The 12,407-nt window shown below is 43.2% G+C and overlaps 1 protein-coding gene across 1 annotated transcript; it reads right to left on the reverse strand.

Annotated features, from left to right (window-relative positions):
- Nucleotides 1-9,276: 9,276 nt before the first annotated feature.
- LOC100694659 (interferon-induced very large GTPase 1-like) lies at nt 9,277-12,050 on the reverse strand (the record flags this gene model as incomplete). The annotated part of the gene is made up of 3 exons (XM_025904623.1): nt 11,573-12,050; nt 9,789-10,954; nt 9,277-9,561 (listed from the first exon to the last, which is right to left on the reverse strand). Coding segments are annotated over exons 1-3 (1,929 nt in total), but the record flags the coding sequence as incomplete, so codon positions are not given.
- Between the last annotated feature and the right edge of the window lie 357 nt (nt 12,051-12,407).

Genomic DNA, 12,407 nt, shown 5'->3' on the forward strand with positions numbered 1-12,407 from the left:
AATCAGACAAATAAGATCATGACTCTCTGAAAACAGTATTTCTTATAACTCAGCCGTATGATGCATCATAAAACAATATCATTCATTCACAACAAATCAGCAGTCTAATGTAATGCAAATCAGTTTAACAAATGTAATAATCACCTTCAACTAATTCAGGAGAATAATGCAAACTAAAACTACATAATAATTCACAATCTTTAATTAGGGGTCTAACATGGCATAAAATAATATTATAATCCCACAGTCTTCAAACTGAAATGCTGCTGATGGAGTTGAGAAGTGCTTCAGTATTTGATTGCGTATCCATGTCTTTACATACTTCTCATATGAACAAATATAGCTCAGATTAAAGTTAAAGTTAGATTAAAGTTAAAGTTATCCTTTGAAAGCAAATCCAATAAAATAGAATACTGAAAGGACAGTCGTGTGCTGAAATTCTCACATCAGCACTTCACCAATGATGTCAGGACCCAGGGAGCGTTTCACAAAGTCTTCAACTGCAGGCTTTAAGCATCGGTTGGTAAATTCTTCTGCTTTCTTTTGACACTGGTCTCGTTCATGGAACACATCTTTGAAATCAGCACAAAGCTTTTCCCTGCGATTCATTAGACATCTGTAAGGATCATTTCTTGCATGAAATCTTCGTGCATTTTCCGAAACTTTCTGGCTGTAAATCCACAGATGTGTTGCTTTAGAGAAACTTCAAACTCAATGTCTGTTTAATCTCTTGATTATTCTGCAGTTTTGTATCAATCAAGTGTAGAATCTCCTGGATTAAGTATCTGAGTAATTGCTTTTTCTCTTCACTTTTCACTCACAAACTGAGTGCAAGCATCTATGATGCTCTCAGCAAGGTTTTGTCGAGCCTGTATATGATCCTGATTGGTGAACAACTTGCTGAATGCATGTTTAAATTGCTGAAGGACTCCTTCAACTGTATATTTGAAAGGCACCAGACCACAGTCCTTTAGTCTTTTTCATCTAAAGTTGGCATGCATGACTACCCCTATTTTTCAGATTTTCTCTTAAGTAGTAGGCTACACTGGTGATGACATTTTTAGTTTGTTGTTCTACAAAGAAAGTTCTCCACTATTTTATTCCACATCTTATCAAACTCTTTGTCCAGCTCTTTGTATGTCATCTGGACATTCTTTTCCTGCATTCGTCAATTAGTGCACAAACTGCCTTTCAATTTCTTTTGTATGATTTTCTTTGATTTTGAAGAAGTTCAGTCATCCCCTGTCTGATTTCTGTTGCTGCTGTGAGCTGATTAAAAACAGATCTCTCGATTTCTTTTCGAAGGCTCTTTGCACTGTTTGAGAATTCCTCTTTGTATCCTTCAACTAGATGGACATGACCCTCTGTTTGCTTGAAATACTTTGTCAGATTTCAAGAAGATTTATCTCCCATTTGGACAGCACTGTGGTGGCTTCAGTTTTCAAAGATGTGAGAAATTCATTGATGTCAGAAGATTTAGATTTTGCAGCAACTGTACCAAAATTTGAAATTCTTGTTTCTGCATTTGTTACCCAGGTGTACATTTCTTTTTGAATTCCCACTCCCATTTGTTGAATGCTGTGCAGAGTCTCATGTATGCATCAGCTACGAGGCTGTTTCTGAAGCTGAAGATGAAGTTTTCTCGCTTTACTGCATTCCACAGACTTGTCATCCACTCTTTTTTTTTTTTTTTTTTTTTTTGTTTCATAGTTGGGCGTGTCTGTGACATAACTTTTTTTTTTTTTTTTTTTTTAAACCTGTCCCGTTTGGTTCTTTTGCCATCAGAATTATTGTCTAAAGGCGAAGAAAGATGCCCAACGGATTTACTTTACCAAATTGACCATCCCAGCCTTGCCGTAATGGTCCATTTGATTCACCTTTTATTGTTTATTTTATTTTCACTTGCTGAATACGGGACAGACTTAACTGGGGGAAAGAAAGGGAGAAAGAAAGAGGGAAAGAAAAACAGCGGGGAAGAGGGACGGGGAAAAAGGGCAAAAACCAAAAACCAACAGAATAAGCAGACAAAAAAATACATATATCGATCATCTGGCTCACCTGTTGAGAAAGAAAGAGAAAGCAAGCAGAAGAAAACGAGAGTAATAAACAACATCACAATGATCTATGGGAATATGACCGTAAATACTAAATATTAAACATTATTGTGCAGTACGTAAGATCGACAGTGCACAGTGTGCTTTGAGGTAAGAGCCAAAAAGGGTGTAGTTTGTGTGTGATCACCTGTGTGTACACCTGTGAGCATGGACGCGCTTGTTTTTTTTGTTTGTTTGTTTGTTTGTTTGTTTGTTTAAAGGTTCCTTCATGTAATGATCTGCTAGAGGGTGTGGGGGGCCACTGCCCCGTCCTCCAGGGCATGACGCAGGTATGGAGGAGATCAAAACTCTAGACATCCAGAGGCCCCCAGAACACAAGAGACCAAGGAAGACCAACAGAGGGCAGCTGCGTCACTATCCCAGAAAGAGCTGAGGAGAGTCCCAGATGAGGGGTCACTCAGCAGCCGCGGAGCAGAAGCCAGGGGGGTTGCAGTGACGTGCCCGTGAGCTCCGCCGGCAGCCAGCTGTGCCTGAGTGACCGAGCCCTGGGCCGAGAGGCCGAGGGCACCCCGCCTCCGAAGTGGCCCGAGCGAGCCCCAGGCTCCAGGCCCCAATAAGCAGCCGCCAAGGAGTGAGCCGGTGTGTACCTGGGCGCCCACCCCCGGACACAGAGAACCACCAACGCACCGATGTCTGAGGGCGTCCACCACCGGCAGGGGAAGTGGTGGGGGGAGATAGGCCTCCAAACCTTGGAGGGCCTGAGATGTCCCCAGAGAGGTGGCGTCTGATACCCAACCTGACATATAGACACAGACATACAGGCACACACAGATACAAACATCCATTCCCACCCTCATGCTCTCATAGGCAATTATTCCACACTCAACCAACGCGGAGACAGACATAAAGAGACGCTGTACACACAATCACACTCCCCAAGCGTACTCTAAGAACCGGGTCTGGGTACCCTTGCCCCTGGAGGGGGAAACTGCACCCAGACCCAGGTGGTGTTACCCTTTTCCCTGCGGTGGGGAGAAGCAGACCGCCCCGACTCCGCAGCAGCAGGGAGGCCCCACATTCCAGACCCCAGTCGGACGGCCAACTCCTCCTCCTAGCCCCCCACTCCAGCAGGCCGCAGAGAACGGGGGTGTGTGAAGACTCCAAACCTCCCTCCACCCGCTCATATGTAGTGTTGATGTATGTGTGTTCTAAGGTGCATTTAAAACCCAGGAGGGCATGTAGCTACCTGCCAGAGCAGCAGGTAAGCGCATAGCCCCTCCTGCTAGCCCTCAATGTCTACGTGTATTTAAAATTGAGAGGTGGGCAACGACGCCAGGGGTGAGGTGTACACCCTGATGGTAATTTGGATTCTGTGTGGCGTGCCCACCCCCAAGATCCTATATGTATGTGTAATGAGAGTGTGAGTAATGTGAATGTCTAAGTTGTGGGATAAAATTGAGGCAGAGTTAGCCAGAAGGGGACAAAGGGGGGGGATGCCTCCCCTGCACCCTGGTGACACACCCCTACCCCAAGGCCCTGCATGTGTGGGTGACTGTGGTGGAGCGAGAAGAGGGAGGCAGCTGGAGATGGGGAGGGAAGGAAGGGAGGGGCAAGTGACCCCTCCCTGGGGCCAGCTCCCCGCTGACCCCAGTAGGCACCCCCATACTCTGCAACCCGCCAGGGAAAGGGGGCCCAGGCCCATCCGGACCGGGGCCCAGTGCAGCAGCGCCGCCCGGCCCCACAGAGCCGGGACAGTCCACCCGACCCCACCACAGAGAAAACTACACCCACCCCATCATCCACTCATCTTCCAGACTACACAAGACAATAGACGCCCAGGCTGAGATCTTCCTCCACCTCTCCTGTATCTCCCCCTCCTGCAGAGAGAGTTCCCGAAGAGAGGAAAGCTCCTGCAAGATGTGACAACCTCCCCCACCAGTTGAAGAGCCCCCCAGGTGGCTCGATGCACCGGCGGCACCCTGCGCCAGGACCGGGCCCCCATACACCCACCCGCCCACAACCCCGGCAACACACCAACCAGGACCCAGGCCCCTGAGGCCCGGCCAGGGCCCCAGCCCAGAGACGGAACGCCCCCAGAACCTCACGCCCATCCGGACCCACCCAGGGGCAGCCAGGCTACCAGGTCAGTAACCCACGTCCGTCAGCACAGACCCTCCCCTAGCCCTGCTGCACGCAGCCACGAGGAAACCGTCACCCAAGAGCCAACAGAGCCCTTAATTGGCCATGACCGCTACCCGGGTTGAGCCCCCCAAGGAAGATGCTCCTGGGGAACCCCCGATGCCCTAAGCCTGTCCCTACCCCACACCGATCACAACAGTGAAGGTGAGACCAAACTATGACCCCCACCCCCACTAGGTGATGGAGCTGATCAAAGGAGCCCAGAGAAATTGATCTGATGTGGTGACAGAGGCTGTATCAAGACTAATGTAATCTAATAGATAATTTCTATATTGGTTAAAATTAAGATTATTTTTATTTTTCCAGTTCATGAGGACTGTTTTCTTGGCTATGCATAGTGCAGTGAAAACCATATGGGCTATATTCTTTTCCGTAGTGACATTATCCAAGCTGCCCAACAAACACACTAAAGGCGAAGTTGGAATGTTACATTTCAGACACTTTGATAAGTCTTCACATATCTCGCGCCAAAACTTCTGAACTGGTGGACAGAACCAAAGTGCGTGGATATAATTGTCCGGTGAATTGGTTTGGCAGTGTGAGCAGTTGTTGGTAGACGTAAAGCCCATCTTGAACATCCGATGACCTGTATAGTGCACTCTATGTAGTATTTTGTATTGAATTAATTGAAGACTGGGATTTCTAATTAGATGAAAGGTTTTTGAGCAAATCTGAGACCAGAAGTTTTGGTCTAAGTTAACTGATAAATCCGCTTCCCATTTTGCAATAGGAAGTGATATTGATTCATCTATTTTAGAAAGCATTCTGTATATTTTGGACAGTAATTTGGGGGTTTTAAGAGTCAGAAATTGAACCACACTTGGTGGTGTTTGTAGTTCATCTTGACCTGGTTTAAATCTCTTTTTTACTATGGATTTAATTTGCTGATATTCTAAAAATCTTTTCTTGCTGATCCCATATTGTGTAACTAGTCTGTCAAATGAAATAAATTCTGTTCCTTCTAGTATATGTTCTAAATATTTGATTCCTTTACCACTCCAATCTGAAAAGTTTATCATATTATTGTTTTGTAATATGTCAGGGTTGTTCCAGATAGGTGTACGTTTGCATGGGATTAATGAAGACTCTGTCAACTTCAGAAACTCCCACCATGCTGTCAGAGAAGAGCTGATGTTGATGCTTTTGAAGCATTCATGTCGTTGGATGTTTGAGCTGATAAATGGTAGATTTGAAATCTCTAGATTATTGCAAAGTGCTTGTTCTACATCTAGCCAAGGTTCATCTAAGAGGGTATGTTTTTGCCATCCTGAGATAAACTGAAGCCTGTTGGCTAAGAAGTAGTGCTGAAAGTTAGGTAGTTCTAATCCTCCTTTATCCTTGGTCTTTTGTAATGTTTTTAAGCTTATACGTGGGGGCTTATTTTTCCAAAGGAATTTGGACATATATGAATCTAGAGATCTGAACCAATCTTGCGGCGGTTTAGTTGGGATCATTGAGAATAAATAATTTATTTTTGGTAATACCATCATTTTTATAGCGGCAACCCTTCCCATGAGTGATATGGGTAGACATTTCCACCTAGCCAGATCACCTTCTACTTTCTTTAAAAGTGGGATATGGTTTAATTTAGTTAGATCTGCAAGCTTGGGAGAAACATTAATACCTAAATATTTTATATTTCCCGATTGCAGTGGAGTAGAAGAAGAATTATGGAAGGAGCAATTAATCGGAAGGACTGTAGATTTTGACCAGTTAATTGAGTAATCTGATATTCTTGCAAAAGAGTTTATCAGTTCAATCACCCCAGAGATATTGGTTTGTGAATTTTGGAGAAAGAGTAACACATCATCCGCATAAAGGCTGATTTTATGTTCCATGTTCTTGCATTTTATGCCCTTAATTACTGAATTCTGTCTAATTGCTGCTGCTAGTGGTTCGATAAAAATTGCAAACAGTGAAGGGGAGAGTGGGCATCCCTGCCTGGTGCCCCTCAGGAGACAGAAGCTGGAGGATGTCTGGTCATTTGTTCTGTCACAAGCTGTTGGGGAATTATATAATATTTTTAACCAGTTGATGAAAGAAGATCCAACACCAAATTTGTTTAAAGTTGTAAATAGAAATTTCCAGTTAACTCTGTCAAACGCTTTTTCTGCATCTAAAGATAATATTGTAGTTTCAAGGTTTTTACTGTATGAGTAGTCTATCAAATTAAGTAATCTACGTGTATTTGTTGATGAGTGCCTACCTTTTATGAAACCAGTTTGGTCAGGATGAATTAAGAGAGGGGTTATTTTCTCTAGTCTCTTCGAGAGAGCTTTGCAGATAATTTTGAGGTCTACATTTATAAGGGATATTGGACGATAGCTTGAGGGATATACAGGGTCTTTGCCTGGTTTTAGCAGGAGATTAATGTTTGCAGAATTCATATTTGATGGAAGTCTGCCCTTTTCTTTGATTTCCAACAACGTTCTGTAAAAAACTGGTGCTAGAATCGTCCAGAATTCTTTGTAGAATTCTGCAGGAAAGCCGTCTGGACCTGGAGCCTTATTATTGGGCATACTTATCAGGGCTTCCTGGAGTTCACCTAATGTCAGTGGCGAATCCAGTGCAATTGCTTGAGAGTCTGATAATTTTGGGAGAGTTATGTTGTCTAAAAACTGATCAATTTCCTTTTTAGATGGGTTTATTTGTGGTGAATACAACGTTTTATAGAAATCCCTGAAGATGTTGTTTATTTGTTTTGGTTCATATACTGTGTTCCCAGATGAATCTTGAACAGCACATATAGTTGTTTTTTCTTTCTTTATTTTTAGCTGGTTTGCTAGAAATTGACCGGATTTATTACTATGTTCATAATTTTGTAAGCGTAGTCTTTGTACTAAGAATTTGTTTTTTTTATCAATTATCTCATTTAATTCTAGTTTTGTTTTGCGTATTTTGTTCAATGTTTCCTGATCTTGGTGGGACGCGTAGGCTTCTTCTAGTGATTTGATGGTTTTTTCTAATTCCTGAATATTTTTGTTTTCTTTTTTCTTTTTATGTGATGAGAAAGAAATTATTTTACCTCTCATCACAGCTTTCCCTGCTTCCCATAAAACAGAAGCTGATGTTCCGGGAGTGTCATTAAAGTCTAAATATGAAGTCCACTCTTTTTTAAAATATTTAATAAAGTCTTCATCTTTAAGCAGTGATGTATTAAATCTCCAGTTTTTACTTGGCGTAGTATTATTCTTCTGCATTAGTGTTAAAGATACAGGAGCATGATCGCTGACAGCTATAGGGTGAATCTCAGTGTCTGAAATGTCACTCAGCAGTGAGCTGCTGACCAAAAAATAATCCAGACGAGAGTAGGAGCGATGAACATGTGAGAAGAAAGTATATTCCTTACTGGTGGGGTGAAGGGAGCGCCATGCATCGCAAAGACCAAAGTCGCTCATATACTGTTTGATTATATTTGTGGACTGCCAATTACGCTGATTTCCTGCTGTATTGAGCCTATCCATTTCTTCATTTAGTCCAAGGTTGAGGTCGCCTCCAAGAACAAGTGTGCCATCTAAGTGTTCAGAGAGTGCACTGAAAAAACCGTGAAAGAATGAGGGATCATCAACATTTGGACCATATACACTTACAATGCATAGCTTTTTATCAAGTATAGATAGTTTAATGATTAAGAATCTGCCCTCTGGATCTATAACTGTATCGAGTACTGTGAAATTAATTTTTTTATGGATTAAAATCGCTACTCCCCTTTGTCTAGAGTTATAACAAGCTGAGAACACATTAGGAAATTCAGGTGTTTTAAGTTCATTCGAACCTCTAAGAGGTCTGTGGGTCTCTTGTAAAAGGACAACATCTGCCTGTAGTTTTTTGAGTTGGTTAAATATTTTTAACCTCTTTTCTCTGGAGCCAGCTCCATTTACATTCCATGAGACGAATCTTAGTGCACCCATAGATGTCTGTGTATAACTAGGGGTGTATGCTGTGTGTGTTGCTTAGACAGGTGGAGAGAAAACATCACTTGTTCATAAATAAAGAGACGGAGAGAGAGAAGGAATATGTGGCGAGATGCTCCCTGAGTCTGACTATGTGTTTGCATATTTACTAATATGAGTACGCTTGGCTTAAGTGTGTGTATCCTATACGACTGTGTGCGCTGTCTGACTGATGTAAATGTGCTGCCGTTGCGCGCATGACTGTGCGTGATCGTGCTGTGCATGTGTCGAAATAAAGGATGTTGTTTGTGGATGAGTGTGGAAGCAGGTGATTGAAGCAGTGAAAGAAATAAAGAAAGAAAGAAACCAAGGACAAGGGTGAGCAGCATAAAAACAAGAGGGGGAAAAGAGAGAGGAAAAAACGAGAGGGGAAAAAAAAAAAAGAAACAAAAAACGGAAACATTCCAATTAAACCACTGACGGAGAGTGACGGTGTTAATTCTGCTATGATATCACACTTAAGATGCGATTTAATACTACTAAGTTAAACAGATGTTAATGCAAATTAGTGTGAGTGGATGGGGAAAGGGTGTAGCGGATTCTTATCTGGTGTGAAGTTAATACAGCCACGGAGTGGTGTCGGGGTCGCGGTGGAGCTGTCCGTCCACGTACAGACGGTCCACAGCGATGACAGCGCGGGAGCCCTTCTGGATGAAGCCGCGTCGGATTGGGAAGAGGACCCTGCGTCGTTCCAGGATCTCTTTGGGGAACTGATCGTTCACGCTGAAGTCCGTTCCTTTTAATTCCCTGCCGCGGCTTTTCACATGTTCCTTTTGTTTGAAGTGGCCGAATTTGGCCACGATAGGACGTGGTCTCCCGGCTGCAGCCCGAATAGGGCCGAGGCGATGCACCCTATCGAAGACGATGTTCTTCACCGTGTCCTCCGGCAGCTTTAGGTGGGTTTTGATAAAGCTTTTTACCGTGGTCTCCACGTCCTCTCCAGCGGCTTCTGGAATACCAGAAAATACCAGATTATCACGCATGCTACAGGCTTGTAGATCAATAACTGTTTCTTTTATTTTTTTATTTTCTCTATTTAGCTGAGTAACATTGTCTGTGAGACATTTCACCGACTCCCTTAGCGTGGCATTTTCAGCAGCGAGCGTTTCCACCTGCTGCTGGCTGAACTCCAGTGATTCTCGTAAGCATTTAAATTCCCGGTGAAGAAGCTCCACCAAGGACAGCCTTGCGTCGAAAGTGGACAATCGCTTGTCGATTGACTCCAGTATGTCGGCAATATCTTTGCCGGCTGGCGATGTTGTGCCGGGGGAATCTGCCGGGCGAAGTCTTTTCGACGACGGCGTCTCAGATTTAGCCGGGGAAGCTGCACACTGGGCCTTCTTCATCACTAGATCCTGAAAGCACTGATCAATATAATCTTGGAGAGCCTCTAAACTCTCCCCGTTGTTCTCCAGGGTGTTGGAGATTATTTAGACAAATAACGTTAGTTGTAAGACAATTGATAAATGTATTTGGTAAGATTGAAGCTTAAAGGAATTTGTTCAAATCTAAACTACCATTCGCTTTAATTTTCCGCCAAAATCTCCGGCGTCTGACGTCAGTTACAACATGAGTCCCTTACCTTGTCCGTCACTTCCGTCCTCCACTCTTTAAAATCCATGATATTATTAGCAGATGACTTACAGTTTCCCAGCAGTTGGATGATGTTTTTCTTGAGCTCATATACAGCCTCACTGTACCCTGCATTGACTGGTGCCATTGGTGGGTTTCCATTCCAGAGTCCAGGAATGTACCAGTTCCCAGTGTCTGGACTGTACTCCATCACATCAGTGAAGCTCTTGTTCTCCTCTTTCTTTTCCATTCTGGCTGCTGCCTGGGTCATCTCATGTAACTGCTCCAGGAGCAGTTTCCTGTCTCGTAGGTTCTTCTCATGGGCTGAAACATCGGACACATTCTGGTGGACCAGCTGACATTTAGGCTTTTTGCCCACCTCCTTCATCCTGAGAAAAGCATGCACAACTATTTGTAGGACGTCCTTCATTTCAGTTGAATTTTCCATTGCAACATTGACAATGGTGATGTCACTCAGCCCCACAACAAGTGTTGCAAGCTCATTGTCGTGCTCATAGCTGTTGTCCAGTTGTGCAAGTTCTGGTGACTTTAAGCCCTCAGTGTCAATGATCACCATGAAGTCACAGTTTAGAAATTTTTTCATGTCTTCATTGATTTTGATGAGCAACATAAAGGCACCTCGAGTACATCGACCACTGCTGACTGCAAACTGCACTCCAAACATGGTGTTAAGGAGAGTGGACTTTCCTGTGCTCTGAACTCCAAGAACTGTGACTACCAGGATCTTTCTGTTTGGAGACACCAAGTCACTGAGCTGAGAGAGAACATCACTCACCCATCTGAGAGGGATGTTGGATGCATCTCCATCTACAAGCTCAAGGGGAAATCCATCAAGCAACAACTCTGCACACAGTTTGGGCAGATGCTGCAACTGTTGACGTGCTGGATTTGTTTTTGGAAGGGACAGTGAAGCTTCATAGATCTGACCCATTTCACGGAAGAAGTGTTCAGTTCCCAGTGAGCTGTTGGAAAGCTGTCTGTCAATTTCCTTGATCTCCTCTTTGTTCTCCGAATTCTTAGATTTTTCTTTATATTTCTCCCTGAGACCACCCAATTTTGCACGAGACACATTATCAAGGTTCATTCGCATCCATTTCAGAAAATAAAACCTCTCTTTTCCAGGGCTTGTTATTGCATTGATGAAGCATGTCATAGCTTTTGAGATGTCACAGGAATTCTGCTTTTTCCGTAGTTCTTTTTTCTGTATTTTCAGTTCATCTTTGTATTTTTCCAGGTCATTTGCCCCAACCTTTCGAAGTCGAAATTCTTCCTTTTCTAAGCATGTCAGATCTTTCCATATTTGGCCTTGGCGTGGAAGCTGATCTTCTTAATATTTAAGGATGTCTTTAATTTCCTCAGTGATGGCATCTGCATTTGTCTTTGCAGCCTGACACTCTGGAGAGTCTTCATCAACCAGGATTCCAAGTTCATGGGCAATATCTGCCATCTGCTCTATTGCCATCCTCATCTTTGCGTTCTCAACTACACCCCTAACTATTTCCCACAATAGATGGACAAAGTCTGCATCATTTTTTTGCTTTGTTTTATTAATGATGTTGCTCTTGTTCAAACCTAACTTGGTTGCTGCCTTTTTTAAAGAATCTGCATTGAAACTCTTGCTTTGATGATTACCCACCAAGAAAATTTGTGCCTTATGGTTTTTATTGGCAAGCAGTCTGCACTCAGATCCTAAGTCATCAAAAAAACACAGAGACTGCTGCAGATGTCTCACACAAAAAAAAGAGTATTGTTTTCTCAAGGATTCAATGTCACCACGAAGGTTAGCTACAGCCACTGGCTGACTGAAAATATCAATATTTGTGTTTCCACCAGGAAGATACCAAGTAATTTCAGTCAGTCCGTTGGACATTGTTCTTGGACTCTCACCACACTCCATGTTGTAGTGAACAAAGGTGTCATGGTACTGCTGAGAATTGCTCAGAAGCTTATTAAGAATCTCTGACTTGGACAAGGAGCACTCACCCAGTCTGACAAAAGAGATCATTGGAAGTTCAGAGAGAACGATTCTGTCTTCAATGAAGCCCTTGGATTCTGACAGAGACTGAGGTCTGTACTTTTTAACAATGTCTCTCATGGCCCACAGCATGAGTGTGCACTGATTGGTGTCACAATTGGGAAGCAGCAAAGGAACAGAGAACTGACATGTGGACATTTTTAGTGCCATTTCCTGCTGCACAAAACCATCAGAACACAGAAAGAGAGCAGTGATGATGTCGAGAGGGTTTACCATGTCAGCAGATGTTTCAAAATCAAGCAGATTTTCAAAATCAAACTCCATACTCCCTGATTCATCTTGACAGTTTGACTCAAACTAATTTACATGCCACATTTCTAGCTGTCACATTAACCATCATCAGTTTCTTTAGAAAATACCATGGAAGATCTGATTTACACTTTGCTGCTTCATCAGTAATGGTCTTCTCATCTATCTCAAGTATTGCGCTCAATGATAGTTTCTCCCGGTAGTAGTAGTGTTCCAAGCCCAGGTCCTCCAAAAAGCTTGCCATGTCTTTCTGTGGATAAAAAGAAGTGTGTTATTTCCAAACACTCGTAGGTATTACAAGATTAAAAGTGATCTACTAAGCAC

The sequence above is a fragment of the Oreochromis niloticus genome, unplaced genomic scaffold (assembly GCF_001858045.2).
Source record: "Oreochromis niloticus isolate F11D_XX unplaced genomic scaffold, O_niloticus_UMD_NMBU tig00002839_pilon, whole genome shotgun sequence".
NCBI lineage: Eukaryota > Metazoa > Chordata > Actinopteri > Cichliformes > Cichlidae > Oreochromis > Oreochromis niloticus.